The sequence below is a fragment of the Balaenoptera ricei genome, chromosome 14 (assembly GCF_028023285.1).
Source record: "Balaenoptera ricei isolate mBalRic1 chromosome 14, mBalRic1.hap2, whole genome shotgun sequence".
NCBI lineage: Eukaryota > Metazoa > Chordata > Mammalia > Artiodactyla > Balaenopteridae > Balaenoptera > Balaenoptera ricei.
The window spans coordinates 58070315-58091955 of record NC_082652.1 but is presented as its reverse complement, the minus strand read 5'-3'; the positions used below and the strand labels follow the sequence as shown (position 1 = coordinate 58091955).

General features: G+C 36.0%; 1 protein-coding gene across 4 annotated transcripts in view; it reads right to left on the bottom strand.

Moving 5' to 3' along the window:
* Nucleotides 1–6971: 6971 nt before the first annotated feature.
* Nucleotides 6972–21641, bottom strand: part of PIK3C3 (phosphatidylinositol 3-kinase catalytic subunit type 3) — a 167927-nt gene continuing 153257 nt past the window's right edge. For 2 of the 4 annotated variants that reach the window (XM_059894393.1, XM_059894394.1), the window contains 3 exons: nucleotides 18432–18522; nucleotides 13969–14094; nucleotides 6972–7336 (listed from right to left, as the gene is read on the bottom strand). In XM_059894393.1, coding sequence (XP_059750376.1) covers nucleotides 7322–7336; nucleotides 13969–14094; nucleotides 18432–18522 — 232 coding nt within the window. In that variant the 3' untranslated portion in view covers nucleotides 6972–7321. Of the gene's footprint in view, nucleotides 7337–13968; nucleotides 14095–18431; nucleotides 18523–20972; nucleotides 21121–21641 lie in introns of those variants that run through there. The other 2 variants (XR_009497258.1, XM_059894395.1) reach the window with 2 other exon arrangements.

Genomic DNA, 21641 nt, shown 5'->3' with positions numbered 1-21641 from the left:
GTGGGTGGGTAGGCAGAAGTGAGTCATTTAATTGAGGTGGGCTGGGATATTAGTGCTCTCACAGGGAAGCACAATAACGTTTGAGAACAAGTTTATATATATTTTTTAAATTGAAGTATAGTTGATTTACAACATGGTGTTAGTTTTAGGTATACAGCAAAGTGATTCAGATATATATATATATAATTTTCTTTCAGATTATTTTGTTATAGTTTCTTACAAGATATTGAGTATTTTTCCCTGTGTTATACAGTAAAGCCTTGTTGTTTATCTATTTTATATATAGTAGTGTGTATCTGTTAATCCCATATTCCTAATTTGTCCCTCACCCCCATTTTCCCTTTGGTAACCATAAGTTTGTTTTCTATGTCTGTGAGTCTGTTTCTGTTTTATAAATAGATCCATTTGTATTATTTTTTAGATTCCACATATAAGTGATATCATATAGTATTTGTCTTTCTATGCCTGACTTACTTCACTTAGTATGATAATTTCTAGGTTTATTCATGTTGCTGCAAATGGCAACACTTCATTCAATTTGATGGCTAAGTAATATTCCATTGTATATATGTACCACAGCTTCTTTATCCATTCATCTGTTGACTGATTGCTTCCATGTCTTGGCTATTATAAATAGTGCTGCTATGAACATTGGAGTGCATGTATCTTTTCAAATTAGAGTTTTCATCTTTTCCAGATATATGCCCAGGAGTGGGATTGCTGGGTCATATGGTAGCTCTATTTTTAGTTTTTTAAGGAACCGCCATACTGTTCTCCATAGTGGCTGCACCAATTTACATTCTCACAGTGTAAGAGGGTTCCCTTTTCTCCACACCTTCTCCAGCATTTATCATTTGTAGACTTTTTGATGATAGCAATTTTGACAGGTGTGAGGTGATATCTCATTGTGGTTTTGATTTGCGTTTGAGAACAAGTTCTAAATAGCCTTTGGATTCAGAGAGATGCTCTTGAGGAAATTTTGTTTAGGTGCATCTATTTGAAGGCTAATTCCGCTTCTGCTGGTTCTGTGGCAGCATGTGTATGTGGCTTTTTTCCCAAAGGAAAGACAAGACAAAACCTCTACCTGGCAGCTGATAGTAGCTGCTTACAGCAGTAACACTGTCAAGTGGACCAGCACCCTGGGCATTCCTAGCATATGTTTTGGAATGCCATACAAATTTCTCACCTGGTCCAAAAAGAAGAGTTACAATTGTCCTAGAATACCAATTTGGCCTTCTTTTCATAAATGGACTTGGTATCCTGCACTGAGCCGGGTGGACTTTTAAGGAACTGGGAGTCTGTGGGCGTGTGTAGCCCCACACCCCGCTCGGCTCCTCCATCGCTTCCTGGGCTCCTCTCCTTCCCCTGCAGCGGCCTGGGCTGGTCGGTCCTTATCATCTGCCATGCCAGAAACCCTGGAAATGTGTATCGTGTCGCTTTCCCACGACTTGGGAGAGCAGGGCTGGAGGAGGTGGTGTCTGCCAGGGCAGCGACTACAGCGCAGGTGAAGCTGGAGATCCTGGTGATGTCCAGGCGGACACGGGCTGGAAGGGGTGGTTTGGGCAGAAGTCGCCGTGAAAGTGCCTCTTGGGACTGCCGTGAGCCACGTCTGCCTGGCTCCTGTGAGGTAGAAAGCCAGTGTTTCCTGGCTTTAGACCGTGAGTTGCTTAGGATCGCTTATCTTAAAATCAGCATCACTGAGCTACAACTTATATGTCATAAAACATAATTCTATGTTTTTTAGTAAATGTAGTTGTAAACTTAGTACATGTGGTAAATGTTCCAGTTTTGGAACATTTCCATCATTGCATAAAGTTCCCTCACTGTCCCTTTCCAATCAATTCCCATTTCCATACCCAGCCCCTGGCAGCCTCTGATGTGCTTTCTGCTGAAGATTTACCTTCACTGGTAAATGAGAGCTTACAGTATGTGGTCTTTTGTGTCTGGCTTCTTTCACTTAGCATATTGTTGCAGTATAAGTAGTTCTTTCTTAGTGCTGAACAGTACCCGATTGTATGAATGTATCACATTTTGTTTAGCCATTCATCAGTTGGACATTTGAGTTGTTCCACTTTGGAGTTACTATGAATCATGCTAGGAACAATTGTATACAAGTCTTTATGTGGATGTTTTAATTTACCTTGGGTAGATACCTAGGAGTGGAATTGCGGTTTTGTATACTAAGTTTATGTTAAACCTTTTTTTTTTTTTCAATGTCTCAGACCTCTTTTTATTAGATTGACAATAAAATGTTTGATCAAGAAACTAGCCTATTGAAACTAAAGTTGGTGAAGGAAGTTCTAATTAATGTTCTTGTTAATTGGGAATTAACCATTTTTTTACTCATTTTTCAAACACTTACTGAGCTAGCCATTGTACTAACCATTCAATATTAAAGTTAACTACACATCATTGGTTTTCTTTGATGGCTGGTAATCTGTGTGTACGTTAGGATGGATATACTTTTTGCGATTTTTTTTTGTTGACTTTACTGAATTCCTTAAACTAACTTGCTTGGTTTTACTTGCATTTTTCTTCTAAAAAGAGAGAACAGGAAAAAAAAGAAAATGTGTGTAGTATCTAGTTTTACAGCATGGAAGGTAAATTTGACACCGATAGATTGTTGATGATGGCCCAAGGAACTCCAGAGGTTTGAGAGATGTGGGTTGTACAAAGCTGTATGGGAATGAGAGACCATCTCATTGACCTAGGGAGGTCTCGTTTTCTTTGTGCTAACAAAACAGAGATAAAGAACATGATAAGATTGGCCCTGATGGTCTCAAGGAAGATAATGGTGGTGATGATCTAAAGCTGAGAAGAATTGAAGAAATAGCTAAATTCTATGGTTCATTCAGATATGGATTACTCTACTACTGAGCTTATTTGTATCTATATCCCCCTCCGTTTAGACTCCAGAGTTTTAGAATGGCAATACTGGGATGCTATAATAACTTCTATTTTAGAAAAGTTAGACACCTTATTTGGGGAGCTATCTGGTAAAATCGAACCAGAAAAGAACTAGGACTCTTTAGAGAAATGGCTTACTCCAGGGCTGGGGCACATAAAGCCTAAGATGAGCCTGGATCATCTTGTGCCAAAAAGGAAGAAAGTGCTCAAGAACATCCGAGTCATGTCAGGGACATATGCACCAGATTGAAGTCAGGTCAGTCCTGGGGCAATTTTACCAACAAAATAAGTGATGATAGGAATGCATTGTACAATAAAATAAAAGAGTCCATCCTAATATAAATACATGAATAAATAATGGAGAAAGGAGAGCTCTACCTAACAGTAGATCACTAACAAGTGTAGAAAGAACAATTGAATTAAAAAAAAAAAAATCACCATTTGGCTTTCACCATAGTAACACTTGATTCAGGCAAGAATCATCAATCTATGCTAAAACTGGTAGGTACAAGTGTGGTAAAGAACAAGATATTTGCAGTTTCAAAGTATCTCCCCATAAAACACTTATAAATTGCTCACTAATTTGTAAGTATCAAATATAAATTAACTTCAGAATGAAGAAAGCTGGAAAACACATCTTAACCAAGTAATAAAAGTAACTACCACCAGGAACGGGACAAATTCACATCATGTGCTTTCTGATGAGAGGCCCTGAGAAGTACATGGCATTTTTGGCCCACCAAAAATGAACAAATCTTGAGGAAAATTAGACAAACTTAAACTGTGGGGTTTTCTACAAAGTAACTGCCTTATACTTTTTTTGCGTGTGTGTGGCTGTGCTGGGTCTTTGTTGGGGTGCGCGGGCTGTTCGTTGCAGCTGTCTCTCTAGTTGTGGCGTGCAGGCTTAGTTGCCCCACAGCATGTGGGATCTTAGTTCTCCAAGCAGGGATCAAACCCGCGTCCCCTGCATTGGAAGGCAGATTCTTAACGACTGGACCACTGGACCACCAGGGAAGTCCCCTGCCATACTTTGAGGCTACTAATTCTATGTTTTGTTTTGTTTTGAACTAGTTCACACTTTATTTAGATTTCTTTAGTTTTTAGCTAATGTCCTTTTCCTGTGCCAGGATCCCATCCAGGTGGCATGCATTCTTTATGGTGAAGTGTTAACATATCAAATTATTCATTTGGGAAAACCAGTGTATTTTCTGTATTAATTATAGAAAATTCATGCTGTTTTTGAAATTCACCTGCCTCCCCCCAACCCCCCAATCCTCCTAAGTCTCAATCTGTTTTTTTTTTTTAATTGCAATGTTAGATCTATGTGCAAAAATATAAAGTACATCGTGATTGTAGGTTAACAGTTGCATGTTTAAGATTTATTTTGCCTGTATGTTTTTACTGAATGACTTATTTCCTATTTCAAGGCAAGTATGAACATGTGGCATGATGATATGACTCAGTTTCTTAGAAATTTGTTTAATTTGTTGACTACTGCCCGTACCTTTGGTAATCCTGTTCATGACAAAAAAAATAAGGAACAGGCTTTGTTTGGGGGGATTCAAGTCTAATGAACCACATACCTACACATTTGCATACTAGAGGTCAGTACCATTACCTCTCAGTGAGAAATGAAGGCCAGGAGATTTTGATGGTCAAGACTGTGATCACTGGAATCTGAGTAACTCAACTTAAAACCCTTAACTCTGCTCTCACTTTGCAGCCTTACGTTGGGCAGATGATTCACTTGCCTTAAAGTTCTGGAAAACGGGGAGACAATTCTCCATCAGGACTGCTATACAGAATAGTGATATAATGCATATGAAGCAATTAGCATAATCCTGATATGTAATAGTAAGCCCTTATAAATAATGTTGACTATTATTATTATTATAATATATACCCAACTGAAAACTCTATAAAACAAATGAGCTGGGGAACATACAACCCTAGTATATGGAGAATAACAAAAATCAGGTTGTATCAACCCCTTATTTAGGGATGTGAACCACACTTTACTTTTTTCTGATAGCTCCACTCACAGTGGCTGCTATCCACATTTTCTTTCCCTAACTCAGAAATCTCACTCTGAATACTATAGTACACTCATAATTTTTAATTAAAGCACTGTGTCCTCACAAACACTTTCTTCAAACTCAAAGCAAGCGTTGTGCTTGAAACACTGTAAAACTTGCCAAAGAATCTGAATGGCAATGATAGTAAAGGAAAATACAGACTACATTATAAAAACAATGGCATTTGGGGGAAATAGTAGGAGCACAGAGGTTGCTGTGAGCAATAGAAATTGAAACTGATGAATCATTTTTCTTTCTGATGTAGGCTCACCACCCAGAGCCAAAATACTTTCTGCAAAACCAAAGCCGCTATCCATCTTCAGTCAATACCTGTCTTCCTTCCTAGAAAGCTCTATCTCCCTCATAATCCGTACCAAGTTTGCATGGACTACAAGGTTACTCATGATCAACCCTCCTTACTAGTTGTCAGTGTTTGCCATTATACAATTTCATACTAGTCCAAAAAATATAGAGCATATAATATAAATATACATTACTATCTATGCAAAATGTTATGGATTTTATAAAGATAATTAAGATGATACAGTTTGCCCTATAGTTAATTCAAACAGGGGTCAGCAGATTATGGCCTGAGGGTCAAATCTGGCCATCTCATTTGTTTACATGTTGTCTATGACTGATTTACTCATAAAGCAGAGTTCAGTTGTTGTGATCAAGATCATATGCTTTCCAAAGCTGAAGATACTTACTATCTTGGCCCTTTACAGAAAATGTTTGCCAACCTCTGTAACTATAACAAAACTACCCACTAAGTGTCAATTAAAAAGCTACAAATAAAGAATTAAAAGAGTTCAGAAAGTTGGAGTGGTCACTTTCAGCAGCGCCATTTTGAGAACTTTTTGGTACCAATAGAAATAGGACTAAAAGAATAAGAATGCAGATTGGTTACAAACTACTAGGCAACAAAAAATGATGGAAATATGTGAAGCAAAGAAAAAGCAAGAGAGAGGATGAAGCCTGCCAATTAGGTTAGTCATTATTCTCTTATGATAATTTGCAAAGGCCTTTTCATCTTTACCATTTTTCTAATCTGCATGTATGTTTTATACAAGCCACATTCCATATGCTTCTAGGATATCTCTTAAATATATGCTTGCTTTCAAGCTGGGAACCCCACCCCAACAAGGCAAACTCACAGATATGAATTTGGTGACAAACATTATAATTAATGACATTCTCTGAAACTCTGCCTAAATTTAACCTTCTTAATCTTTTCTGTCATTTGATGTTAAATATTTATTCAGCACCAAAAGAATGAGATATTATTTATCTTCCAAAACAAAATCACATGACTTTGCAACACATTAATTTGCGAAGATTATTACTGTGTTGCTCTTCTAGTTTGTGTTTGTTCTTTTTCCCTAAAGTTCCATGAGGCAAAAAAGCTAGATGGATTAGTAGGACTTCTAGTCTTACAAGACCAAAAATTACTTTGCTTTAATCAGAAAGGATATATTACATTAACAGGTTTAGGGGAGCTATTTTTAAAAGCTCTTGAAAACTAAGTTTTCATTACAAAAATATTTATTGTAGAAAGACAATGTATGCTTACACGTAAAAATATTTTAGGCTCAATATGAAAAGCTGCTGCCATATTATCTTTTGGTCAATTATTCAGATAGCTACATTTTTATAACCTGCTTTATGTACTTAAAGCCTAAGAGAAATATGAACCACAAAAAATTAAAAAAACAAAAAACAGTATTTGTAAGAAAAAATTACTATCTTATTTGAAATACATACAATTCTCAACGTATAAATGAATAGGCCATAACGTGTAAAACTTTAAGTGTTATAGATTAGGCCAAAAAATTAAAAAATAAAAAATGTAGAGGGAGAGGAGAAGGAAGAAGAGAGAAAGGGAACAAGGGAGGGAGAGACAAACAAACAACCAAAACTAAGACAATCCAGATTCATATAACTGCTCATCTGATGTGAAGAGATGAAGAAAAAAATGGACTTTCAAACTTGAAGACTAAAATGTTTTACTATTTCAACATGAAATTCCTTCAGAGCTCTCATAATATGTACGTGGCTCTGGAACAAAATTCTTACTTCTTAGCTTATTAACAATGTGTACATTTGAAAATAAATATATACAGTATTTCAGAACAAACCCTTCGGGACCATATTTAAGCAACAACAACCAAGGAAACAGAATTCAGGCATTTAGGATGCCTGTAACATTTAGGATATATGGTATCTTGAAGACTAAATATTTTCTTCCTTTCTCGTTAGCCTGAAGTCTTCATTATACACATGTTGTTTCTAAAGTAGTTTTCTTACAGAGACAAGCATCTTGATGGGCCAAACCAATTTCATTTTCTCCAGTACTACAAAAATTAAAAAAAAAGAAACAGAAAATAATTAGCTTCACTGTTCACAAAGAAAGAGAAACAAGTTTATAGTTCTAAAAACTGCTTAGAAAGAGACATATAATTCTTTAATAGAAAAAAAAAAAAAAACCAAAACACCCGCAGGAAATTCCAGTCCTTAATTTTTTTAAAAAAAGTCTTCTATTTAAAAAAAAAGGTGAAATTATTACTTTACTACATGCCATGAAGAGGATTTCAATTAACTACAATGTACAGGATTCCTAAGACTTAGCTTAAGAATCAGTTTATATGAGCAAATATTTGGGGGAGGGAATGTTTGCTAACTGTAAGCTCAAGATGATCTCATTATTACATGGCAGACAAATCTAGCACTAGGAAGGCAAAAATTCCACTGAATTCTGCAGTGATAGATGATTACTATTTTGAGTAGTGGGCTTAGTTCTTGGTGTGACATTTTTAGAGACTGTGAAAACGTATAATTTATTCCACAGAGTGCAGCCAATGCACAATACAGAGTACAGAAATGGTCTGGAAAAAAAAATCAAAGGAAGCAGTCCTGAAAGAATAAGAAAGGCCCAGTCAAGAGTTGTTTTGGGGCCAATACATTAATAGTGCTCAATATTAAAATATCAAGTTAAAATAAAAGATATCAACATTTTTAGCACCTATTTTGTGCTAGGCACCCTCACAGTTATCTCAAAGTAATGTGCAACAGTTAAAGGTTGTTGTCTTTAACATGTACAATCACCCACTCTCTCAGTAAGAACATCTCTGGGCATTTTGTTTGGGTGAGTCATCCACACCTCATGTGCCCTCTGATTCAGTCAAATATATGCTGGCTTATCTTGGAGGAATTAAGAATGCTTTTTATGTGTCACAAAACTTTGTTTCTATGAACTTCACCTCATTATTACTCTGAAAGAAAACGGGAAGGAAAAAGAACCGTGCTGACAAATGGGTTTGTGTATGTATGTGCACATGAGTGTATATGCGTACAAATATGAAACATGCTGACTTTAATCTATAAAATTTAAAGTGGCAATTCTAGAAAGAATATGGTAAGACTTATTTTTAATGCTAATAAAAGGAATGTAATTTATAATTTAAGAAGCTATTTAAGTATTTTCTTAAAGGTAGTATCAGAGAAAATAAACGTCTCAAATGGTCCTTGGCACTTACATAAAATCACATACATTTATTTGGTGCCTACTATGTACCAGGAACAGTTCAGCTTCTGTGGGAAACCCCAAGTTACTTTAAGACAAAATGCTTATATAAAGAAACAGTTATTTACCCTTACCCCCAACCCCTCCCTTGCACACACCTGAAAGTTAGACAAATGGGTGGGGAACTCATTCCAGGCAAAGAAAAAGGTGTACTACTTGGGGAAGTAGATATTGGGTATAGGAAGTGTCACAGCGTAGCTCATCAGGGCTACAAAGAAGGTTCTTTTAGAAGGCTGGTAGAAGATGAAAGTTGAAAATACAGATTAAAGGCAAACTGTGAAAGTTCCTCACTGACATGCTAGGAAGTCTAAATACCCTGGAAACAATGAAAAACCACACCTATGTATCCACACCTGTGTATATGTATGTTTGTAAGCGAGAAAAATGCTGCTACTAAACAGATGGTCTCTAACAGATTTCATAAATATTTCAAAGTGTCTGTACCTATGGGGGAAAATATTAGTAACACTATGTAGTAGAGCCAGTTCCAAAATATTCCACTCCCTTCACATTTGAAGAATTTACATAAAAGTTCGATATAACAGAGGGGAGGGAAAACAATAGTTAGTATTACAAATAAACTTACTAAAGCTGATAATGAACCAAACAGGCAAATCTTAACATGGAGTGCATTCAAGTGTCTGAAAACTTTCCTTAGAAAAGATAAGGAAATTAAATTTGTACTGATGAAAAATAAACTGTAGGGAATTTTAGCTGAAAGTTATGGAGCATTCTGCTGAGTGCTGCTATTATGATAACTAATCTTAAAACCTTAAAACATTTGTAATGTAGCAAGTGCCTATATTACAGTATATAACATCATAGGTTTTAACGTAGTTGTGCAGCAGTACTGACTGCAGTGCAACAAGAGAGCACATGTGAGTTGATAAAATTCAAGACTGGGTTTTGGCCAACGTACAAGATAAGTGATATCCCATATTTATCATATTTATCAGGGATTAACTGTTCCCAATAACTCCTTTTTATGTCATACACTATTGGCTGTCTGCAGGGCTGGTTTTTGTTTTTGTTTTTTTTTTTTCTTTTGATGCTCAGATGAAAGATTAAAGAGAGAAAATTAAAAGATCATTTTTTAAATTTACAAGTCTATTTTTAAAACTCACCACTCACCACATAATCTATTCATATCTAATAAATTAAGACATAGATGTAAACTGAGAAAAACATTATTTAGAAACTACTGTCTATTTCTACAATCCAGGGTTTGAGTTTGAATCTGGACTTTTTCACCTATTAACCTTGAGACCTTGGGCAAGTTATTTAACCTATCTAAGCCTCAGCTTTCTCATCTGTAAACAAGCCTAGTGATACACTTACTCCACAGGTGTGAGGATTAAAGGAAGTATTGAAGAGAAAAAAGTTTACATAATTCCTGGCACATTTAAATGTTCAGTAGGCTGTTATTATTGCTACTATTATGGTTTCTTTGTTGTTGTTCTTCTTATTCCTTATAGGATAACTCAAATATATTGGGGCTAGATGTGGGACACAAAATGATACAAAATAGTTTGTATGATATACTGGTGTTATTTATTTAAGCCACGTGTATGGGAATCATCTGACTGTTTAGAAAAATATTTACTAAATTAAAAAACACTTTGTTTTAGAACGGAAGAATTTCTATTTGGTCACAGAATTCAATACTTTATGTTTTGATCAATGAAATATTTTACATTGCTGTTCTTTATTCCTAATGGTAAAATAAGGTCCAAATAATGTAAAATCAGAAATGATGCTCTAGTCTCTTCTCCTTAGGGCATCTTTTGCATCCATGCCTTCTTAAAGTAGATGAGAGTAGAACAGTTACAGTGGAAACATCCTACACTGGGTTTAAGAACTAAGATCAGTACATAAAGGTAAAACGGAATATAAATAAACAAAATTACTCAAGAAAAGCCCTTCAGAAGGCAACATACCAGAGTCATTTCTCAAAGAGTCCAAAATAGGAAGCTTTCCCCTCAGCACTGATGCAAAAAACCTATTTCTTTGTTTGAACAACAGATGGGGCAGATGGCTTGTACTGAGAGGCCATGTTGTACAAAAATAATGAGAACCCTCAATATTGGAATGACATTCAGCATTGTAAGAAGTTATGTTATGGGAGGAACGTGGGATCTGAAAACACTTCGGAGGGAGTCCCTGACACATTTACTAGACACATGGGAAATGTCAGGCGTAAGGAACACACTGTTTTCCTCCTTTCACTGTTATTTTTTTTAACCCCCTCAAGTGTAAGAGTGTGTGTCTATAGCTGGCTTCTCTTAAGTTAAAGGTGCACAGATGGAACTGCACATTCATGTGACCCTCCACCCGGACCTGTGCTCTTCCTCCTTGAACATCCAGGGCTAAGGAAGGGTCCTTGCCAGATGGATGGCAGTGATCTTTGTTCTTAGTATCCTGAGCTGGGACTTAGGTAAAATTTCTGAATGCAATCTGTTCTTACTTTTTAACATTTAGTGTGCAAAAAAATATATTTCTAACCCTAATCTATAAAGATTCATTTAATTAGATTTAATATGTATTAAGATTAATGAAAATCACATCCCCTTTCTCCAGACTTCTACCATCAATCAGTGAAGACAGACAGGAAAAAGCAGAAACTGGAAAGAAATGGGCTGCAATGCGAGAGATTTCCATTGAAAGGCATAGTTTTAGAGCAGGAAGTGATCCAAACTAAGTGACCTCCACCTTTCTGCTGGGAAGAAGAGTTCTGATGATGCAATTTCAAAGACAATGACCCAAATAAAAGTGTTTTTCATTGGAAAATTTCTCCCAGTAATAGGTGGGTGTTGCTAGGCAACAAATATTGCAACGTTTAATCACTACCCTTCCTAGCAAATGGCGTGATGGAATAAAATAAGCCTTTTCAGCATTTCAACATAATAGTTGTATCTGGCAATTTTTTGGTCATTTTTAAGAATACTTCTTTTATGTAGAAAGAACTTTTGTTAACATGTATCTGTCTACCTCCATTTTTAAAAAACTGGGTTCTATAATCCATAGTGATTAACAGGAATGCACTAAAATTAGCATAACTCAATTAGCAAAATGCATCCTTATAATAAATGCTATGAGTGACAAAAAACAGATGTTGATCATCAAGATTTGAGTGTGCATGTGATTTATTAGTATCAATATTTACAAAATGTATATTTAGGAATGTGAATTTCAAAGGGAAAATAAACTTCCTCAGAGATTAGTTAAGAAACAAGTATGCATCTATAATTTTATAATTTGAAAAGACTTATGTGAAATTAAGACCTCATTTAGTATCTCTGGTACCCTTCAATGCCTAAGCGAGTTCCAATTAAATTTAATATTCTTATGTTACTCTTATGTTGATATTGTTTTAGTTGTACAATAGTATGAGCATAGATGACATATTTAAAGAAACCTAAAAGCATGAGTATTTCAGGTTAACTTCTTGGGATAAAGAATATGGGAGTCTTGTTAATCACTATGTTGTACACCTGAAACTTATATAACATTGTAAATCAACTATACCTCAGTAGAAAATAAAAAAGAATATGGGATTCTGATAAAAAAGACCCGAGTTCGGTAAGCTACAAAGTAATCTAGATTATCATTGGTTGGATATGGGGGGGTCAAAAGATCTGGGTTCAAGCCTTGATTCTGTCCCTTGTTAGAAACATGAAGTTGGCTAAGTCATTATATCTCTCTGGGCCTTTTTCCCTTACAGCTCTAAAATATTCTGCTGTGCTATATGCTGATCCAGATCTGCCATTAGCTAGCTCAGTGGCTCTGACAAGTCACTTACTTACCATCTGAGTCACAGTTTACTCTCTCGAGAAGTGATTATGATTAATGACATGTGAAGCAAACCTTGAGTTGGCACTTATAATAAAATATGACTCAGATTGGTGTTCAGAGAGAAGAAACATGTTTTGTTCAGAGAAAGAAAGAGTATCAGGTAACATTTACAGGAAGAAAAATCCCTTATGCTCATTAGATATTTCTTAAGTGTTTAAAGGCACTGTGTTTCTGGGTCACTGATACACATCCCATCCTTTAAGAAGTTTGCATTTTAGGAGTTATAAGGTAAGTATCCAAATATCTATAATAGAAAACAAAATATAAGTGCAACACATAATAAAAGTACAAATTAATATTCAGAGGAAGATGAATCAGAGTGGCATTAAGAATAGATCTTGGAAGGACAGATTGGATTTTAGCAAGCAGGAGTAATCACCTGTAAAGGTGATTCATTATTAAGAAGACGGATATTCTGGGCTGAAGAAATAGAACAGCAAAGTAGCCAGAGAAATGGAAGAGAATAAAAATATTGAGAGAAAGAGAGTATTAGGGGAATAGCTTAGAAAGAAGTTTAGAACACAACAGTCTGGAAGGCCTTGAGTTCCTAGAGATGGGATGTCACTTTTAGGCACTAGGGAAACACTTTTCACATTTAAATTAAAAAAAAAAAAAACAAAAAAAAAAACCCAGTGTAAAACAGTATTTTGTGAAGATATACCTAATTGAAATATTTAGCAGAATAAAGAATGCTGAGAGAAAAAAAATACTAAAACAGAGAGAACAGTTATGAAGGATTTTAGTTACCCAAGTGAAAAAAAAAGTGAAAAACAACTGGGTTAAAATGTCCATAATGGGAAAATGACAGAAAACGATGATTAAAAAAATGCTTAAAGAAACTCACAAGGCTTGGTGACATTCTGTATACTGAGTGAGGGAGAAGTTAAAACAGACAAGCTTTGGGCTCGGGTTATATGTAAAATTATTATTAACTGAATGTGTAAAGTCAGGAAGGAGTTTACAAGGAGAGGCGTGAGAGGATGTGGCAGAGGAAAGCGGCCTAATTTTTCTGTTTGCTGATCACTTCCAGCATCAACCTCATTATGAAGTTCAAAACTAAAACAGTTTTTAAATCTGAGGTTTATCATCAAAAAGTCTTCCCTCAAACATTTATAGGAAAGAGTCTGCTAACCAAAAGTCTACAGATAGACCTGTATGTGCTACGCATTGCTTTTCTCAGTTTCTAAGCTCCTTTCCTAGCACTTCACCGTTTACCAAAACCCAACAAGTGTCCAAGTCTCACTTGTCAAGGCCTCTGCTAGACCCAAGATTATTCTCAAGAAGGGTTTATAGTCACCACTGACTACAAAGGACAGATAAACCTATGCTGACACTCCACAATTTAGTTACTAAGAACATTTCAGTGGGATGTTTTAGTGCATGTTACTAGTGCATCAAACACGTTCACATCGGAAGGTTGGTGAGATGTCAAGAAGGCTTGACAAAAAAAGCAGAAAAGATGTCATTGGCAGGGAAAGGTATGGTTCTGTGAGGATTCTAGGGTAGTACACGGAGAAGCTGAGATGAACACGCTGCCCTCAGAGAACTTACCTGGGCGAACTTGTGAATCTGCTCTACCACCGCGGCAAACAGAGCATGGACACTTTCATCAATCAGACTCTGCATGTAGTGCACTGCCTCTTCATCAGACAGGTCTAGACGAAATTTATCCTGAACCTACAAGGTCACAGTCTATTAGCTTTTGAATAAAGAAAAACACACATTTCGAAAAGACAAGAACAAACAGATATAGATATTATTACAATGAACTATTTCTATGCCAAAGAAATGATTCATAAGGATAAGGAGTAAGCAGGGTAAGGAGTTCTGAATACTATTCTCTTGAATGTGGAACTTTACTTTTTGCTATATGCTCTTTATATCACCCTATCTTTGTTGGTTGTGAATATTTCTGCAGAAAAAAATTAACAAAGTGAATAGAAAATATAATTCTGTTAGACCCTGCAAATTTAAAAACAGACAAAAATTGTTCTTTTAACTCAAAGGTGTGCTTTAGTATTTGCATTTCAAAGCTAGAATTATAAGATTTAAATTGTGACATAATAATTATTAACAATCTCCTTCACTTTATGAAATGGATATAGCAAGGTAAGCAAGCTTATATTACTATTCTCCCTCACCTTCTCTGCCTATACAAGAACAGGAACTATGTCAACTGCTGGCAAAATAAACTAAACTAGATCTTCTAAAATGTCCCCTTTCCTATAGGAGTTCCCTGTACTTCTGCAAAGAACTACTTCAACTGGCATATTGAGTTGATTCTCAATAGCAATAAGTACTAGAAAACTTAGTAGAGATATATATCAGAATAGTTCCCTAAAACACAAAAGCCAGTGTTACTGAATGACTACTTTGTGCTAAACACTGTGCAAAGTACTTTACATGCAGTATCTCACTCAACTCTCAGATGGCTCTGAGGTAGATAATATTTCCATCTATAAGATGTAGAAACCGAGACACAGAATTTATGAAGCCAATCCAGGGACCTTTAACTGATGATAAGTGGCTTGCACTTCCGGACAACTGCACGCTACTGCACTAACCATTGTACTAACTCCTTTCTCCTCTTATAAATGACCCATGTATATTTCCGAAAAGGCAGGCTAGGAGAAAATGGGATTTCCAAGTGGATAAAAAGTGGTCCACATTTAATATTTCCTTTTAAGTATAGAGTTTAACTACTATAAAACCAGGAAGAAGAAAGGGCAGACAGTACGACAACCCATGGCCCTGCTCAGTGCTCTTTTCCCTTCACTGCACTGGAAGTATACCAGTTGATCTGACAGCCCTGCAGCCTCAGGATAGAGGAGGTAAAAGAGAGGTTAATATAATAAGTGAAGGACAATTTGGCGGAGGAAGATCTAAAAGTATACCTTCAATCAACTCTCTCTCCCATTTCTGGATCCCAGTTAAAGAGTTTAATCCATTATATTCCTTGATTTCTACTTAGGTCATGTCTGACAATTTTGGTACTATTTTTTAAGAACGTCAAAAAACTGTAGGGCAGGAGAATCAAAATAAAACTTTAACCCAATTTATCAAAACTTGCATACTTACATAAGTACTTAAATTACAAACAGAAGATATGTATTTAGCATATAAAGAAAATGTTATTTGCCAAGTATGAAGACATTCTCTTTTATAACAAAGAAGGTTAACAGCATATAAATGGTTGATTTGTTTTCATATATACTGACTTATGTTAGGCTACTTGTTATTGTCCCCTAAGTCACCTCTGTGATTTTCACCTTTCCAGAATTTCTCCCGACTTCTTGGCTATCCCTACCAGCTTCAAACCCTCTCCTTCCACACCTCATTAGTAAGACTGCACTCAAAACAATCTGGAGAGTGCCTTTAAGCAAAAGGATACAAACTTGTAAATCTCAGCCTCTGCACTGTCTTTCAAAGGTAGATAAGATACCCTTTGTTTAAAATATTGTGAGAATTTCCAAAATGTGATGCAGAGACACAAAGTGAGCAAATGTTGTTGGAAAAATGGCACCAACAGACTTGCTCAACACAGGGTTGCTATAACCTTCAAAATTTGTAAGAAACGCAATTATCTGTGAAGCACCGTAAAGCGAGTAGACAGTTTAAAAAAAAATAAAAAGAAATTGATATATATGTACTAAAATATGTTAAGAAAAAAGGAAAATATTGTTGAACTTTGTTATGATTAAATAATTTGAATAATCTGTACTTCTCTGAAGACTTCAGCCTCAAATGTGCTACTCTGTTTCTTTAGCTGGCTTTCATTCATGAGGTCAATGCAAAAAAATTTCTAGGTAGTAAGACTTCAAGGTAATGCCAGCAAATGTTATTTCACAAAGTATAAAAACCTATTTCTACTTCTTAAAAAAGCCAACCAATACGAAACATAAATTTTAGTCTATTGCAGCATCACTTTCCAATATTATTATGACTTTAAAGTCAAGTTTATGTTGCAACTGGTTACTTCACATTCCTGATAAAACAGTAGAAAGCAAATAAATCTTTATGGCATACCTTTTTGGGGAAAAATACGGTAAAATACTTTTTGTTCAAGGTTCACTTAATTGAAACTAGAATAAACAGCTAGGGAATAAATAGTGTAAAGAAAAATGACTAAGGCACATGCTTTTCTTCCCCATAAAATGAATTGCTTCATGTGTTAAAAGATGATGCCATAAAGACAGCTGGTAACAAATTAAACAGTAAAATCATGATTCTCTAAAAGAGAAGCAAAAGTTGAAACAAAAGATCTAATAAGGACAAGAACTATATAACTTAACTGGCAGAAGAAACTGGGAGACTCTGTTTGACAAATACTGTTAGAACTTTCATAAATGACTTCTGAACACAAGTGAAGTCAGGCAAGAGTGAACATATGACAGAGATAAATGGGTTTAAAATAAACAGCAAAAACAGATCTTGAAAACAGCAATGCAAAAAAAAAAAAAAAAAAGCAACAACATTTGAAATCTGGTGCAGTCATCAACTTTAGCTAAGAAAACTTTCATCAACCAATTATGTTTCTTGATGGATGAGCTTAAATTGACAAAAAATAACCCAGGCCAAAACCTAGTGTGATAAGTAGTCCATTGCCTAGTTTGGGGGTGGAGGGTGCTGAAACAGTGCTTCCTGGATAATAATAAATGAAATCCTAATAAGAATATAATTTCCTTAAATGGTTAAGCAATAAAATATTTACATTAAAATCCCTCTCATGGCTTGCCAAAGACTCATAAAATTAGGTAAAACAGATTAGCTTCATTCATGTTTGCAATGATGTAAATATTTTTGTATCCCCCAAATCCATGTTGAAATACTAATGCCCAATGTGATAGTATTAGGAGGTGGACCTTTTGGGAGGTGTTTAGGTCATGAGGGTGGAACCCTCATGAATGGGACTAGTGCTCTTATAAAAGAGATCCCACAGAGCTTCCTAGTGCCTTCCACCCTATGAAGATACAACAAGTTTTCGACCCAAAAAGGGCCTTAAGTTGACCATTCTGGCACCCTGATCTAGTACTTCTAGCCTCCAGAAGCATGAGAAATAAATTTGTTATTTACAAGCCACGCAGTCTCTTGTATTTTGTTATATATAGCAGCCCCAACGGACCAAGACAATGTTTAAACCACAGAGGTATCTTTCTAATAATGCTCAGAGTCAATTACATCAGAACTTAGGGCTTTTGGTGCCAATTATTAATTTCAACCACCAGGGCAATTCGATCTATGAGACTGTTATAATTTTAGTAATTTTATACTTCTGTAAGTTAAAAAACTACACTAACTTTGAAGTTCAGTATTAATAACCACACTGATATTTAAGATCATTTTATGTTATCTTTGGATAAATAAAGTATACTACATACATCCCTCTCAATGAATCAGAGAGTCAGAAATTAATTTGAATAAAATCTTCTGTTACCCTTCCTCCCATCTCCTGCTGCAACTCAGGGTAAGATAGTTCTGAATAACTGCTCATCTACGTGATGGCTTTCCTTCATTCTTCTCTTTGCAGGTTAAGTTAAGGCAGGTCTCTATTCTCCTGACACAGTAAGAAACCCCTGTAAGCAAGGGTATGAATGGGAAGGATAAAGAATGGCTGTTTGCTTCTGCTTCTACATACTATTACAATATTTTGTTTCTGATTCTTAGCAGGCTTAGTCTGGGAGTACCAGGAATCAGGTATCCCAGTAGAAATATTAAAGAGAAGCTAAACTTTCAGGACAAAGAGCAAGGGCTGTGATAGTAAGCTTCTTCTCTTGGTGTAGTGACCTATTCATGTGACTGTGGGTACAAACAGGCAAGGGGATAAAACGTGTTGCAGAGGACTTGAGAGGCTGTCATATTCTGGAATGCGAAATAAAAATATACACAAGGTCTCTTTCTTAATTCATGTTACTTAAGAGTCTAGGGGTTGGGACAAGGGGAAATGGGTTGTTAAAACCCTAATATTTTTACATATGAAAAGTAGACTATGATATCTGAGGATGTATAAAAATTACCTTTTTCACAGTCTTATCTGGTTCAAGAGCAATATCTGGAATGTTTGCATCCACCATCAAGGAAAACAAATTCAAAATAAGATTAGAATACCTAAAGAAGAGTGGGAAAGAAAAATAAATAGCAATGTGTTAGAATTTTGCCATTCTTTCTCATATTAAGAGCACTCCTAGAAGGAGTGCTTTATAATGATTACTATTACTCCTATGGAAAATAGAATGTGAGCTTATTCACCAGCTGTCTCAATGAAAAGCAAGCCTTGAAAACATATCTTATTCTAGGGTCTTGATATAATGACATTTCTAGGTCCCCCACTAGGGAACACATTTTTGGAGTAACCATCTAATAATGACAGTTCTTCCACTCTTTAGTAAGTATATTCTTTTTAGAAGGGATCTAAGGGGAATCTGCTTTATACCATTAATTAGCATTACTAAGCAATGAAGATCTGTCTTTGCTCAATGCTGACAAGAATCTGCTACCTTAAGACTACCTCAGTATGTCATGGATAAATGAGTCAAAGGGAAATAGTGTGATTTCATTCATCATTCATAAATATCCTCTAGGGGCACTAATCCCACCATCTTCGAAAATATAGTGACTGGTCTGGATATAAGCAACCCTAAACAGAGGAGAAAATAGCTCGTACTCTTCTACACTAAAAATGTGCAAGATATCTAAATAATTTCACCTTTGGAGTATGCTGGCCCCTGTAGGAACTAAAGGTTTATCCTCATCAATCATCAAACTTTTCATCTTCCTCCAAACAAGAAGAAATAATGTTACTATTCCAAATCTCATTTCCAGAAGTACAGCCATGTGGGGAAAGGTATAATTAAGTGTACACTGGGTACAACCCACCTCCTGCTCCAGAACACTCTCCCCTTGGACAGTTATGCCCTGAGGGGCCCTGCAGCACTGTAGTGATAAAAGGAGGTCCAGGTTTGACTTTGGGGATGGATGTAAGTGAAGAAAGCTTTGGTTTTAGGCAATGAAGGTTTTTAGCTGGTCTCGGTAGAAGTGTCAACACAAGTGCCTTGCATTGTCTTCTCTAGGGGATGGAAGTCAGGACTTTAGGTTATGCAGAACCTTTATTCCAGCCATCTACTTATCCATAGTATAAAAAAGTACATAAAAACTAATACTTGAACTGTAATGATAATAGAACTTGTAGACAAAAATGACTATCCATGTGAACCTCAAATTACCTATTTCATCATTTTTGAATTTTATATTACCCATGAAAATCAGGCACTATAATGAAAAAATTCTACCTTGATATAATCTTCTAATCAAATTAGGCCCTAACTCAATTATACTCTTTTAAAAAAAGTACGATAATAGCTAAACAACTTGAACTTATAGTTTTAAAAGTTACTGATTTCCTTGTGGGAACTGATAAAAAGCATGTCACAGATTATTCCGTTTCTACTCACATAATAATTTTATTCATTCAACCAACACATATTTATTGAGTACTCACTCTAAACACTGTTCTAGGCACTATGGGTATAGTGGTGAACTGAACAAACAAGGTCTCTACACACTCATGAAGCCTACATTCTGGAGGAGTGTGGGGACTCACACAATAAACTGACGAAAGATTTTTAAAAATACAGAAAAAACAGCAAAATGGGTCAAAGATTGATGGGGTGGGGAGAAAAGTCATCTTAGGGAGGTATGATTTTATTCTAACTCTACTGAAATAAGTGAGTTTAAAGAGTAGAGTGACATACTCAGATATGCATTTTGTAAAAGCCCACACTGGTTATCTTGTGGGGAATAAGAATGGAGGAAGGGAAACTATTTTACAGATGTCCAGGTGGAAAAGAAATAATATGGACATTATCAGGCTATATTTTGGAGATGGACTGGATATCACTTGCTTCAAGATGGCTTCAATGAAGTGGAGAACAGAGGACCTGAATGTCACCAAGGATTTAGCCTACATGGGGAACTATGGTTATTTATCAAAATTAAAAAAAAAAAAAAAATGAATGAAAGAAGAACAGGATTTGGGGCAGGGAATCAAGAGTTCCATTTTAGACACATATTGAGTTTGAGATCCTTACTACATTCTTAGTAGAGATGTCAAGTAGGCAGTTAGACATATTTCAGAGGAGATAATAGGGCTGGTGGTAATAGTTTGGAATCATCAGCATTTGGATCCTATTTAAAGTCACAAGTCTAGATGTAAATGCTTAAGGAGAGAGTTTAGGGGAAAAAGATCCAGAACTCTTTATAGTGATATGGAACTTCTAGATAGTTTAATATATAGAGGTCAGGAAGAGGGAAGGTATCAGCAAAGAAGCAGGAGTGACCAGTAAGACAAAAAGAAAATAGAGGAGTAGGTTACACCAAATAAAAGAAATGTTTTTAGGAACAAAGACATGGTCAACTGTGTCAAAGCTTCTAGGAAGCAAAAGTGGCCACGGGATTTGGTATAGGTAATTGTTTATTTTGATAAAATTAGTTTCAATAGCAGAGAAGGACTGGAAGACTTACTGGAGAAGGCTGAAGGAAGAAAGGAGGCTAGTAAGTGAAAAGTGGGGGATCAAGATTTTGGAGGGGTAAATTTACTATTGATGAGAGGGAGTGGCCAAGGTTGGCTTTACATGAGGAGGACACGACCCTGAGGGGTCCGGTCATGGCTGGACCATTCATGCAGATGCTGAAGTCACAGCAGCAGGCCTGAAGAAGAAGACAAAGTTTTCAATGAATGAGAATGACAGGGAAATAGGCAGTTGATGGTCAGCAGTAGGTAATTCATCTGATTTCACGGTGTGTGTCTACACTTTCCTTCTTTAAGAAGGCAAGGAAAGAAATGGTTCGAAAGTGGCATTAGGAAGCATAAAGGGCACCAGGCCCTTCTCTAAGCTCTGTGGTATGTAGGAAATGGAAATAGAGAAAAGGGTCCACTGAGAAGGCTTGTAAGGACTGGTGTCAGTAGGATACAACCAACTGCTACACATTATGTTACGAAAAAATGATATTCTTTCAATGAACCCTTAATTATTCATACTCTGTTTTGTTGACTATATAGGGTTTCTCCCAACCTTGCCATAAGGGAATCTCAGGAATCTACCACAGGGTAACACAGGGAGAGGAATACAAGGTTCAGTTTTGAAAGGGATATTTCAGAGTATATCCCATACCTGGCTGCCCATTAAACTCGCTTGGGAAGCTTCTTTGAAAATACCAATGCCTGGGCC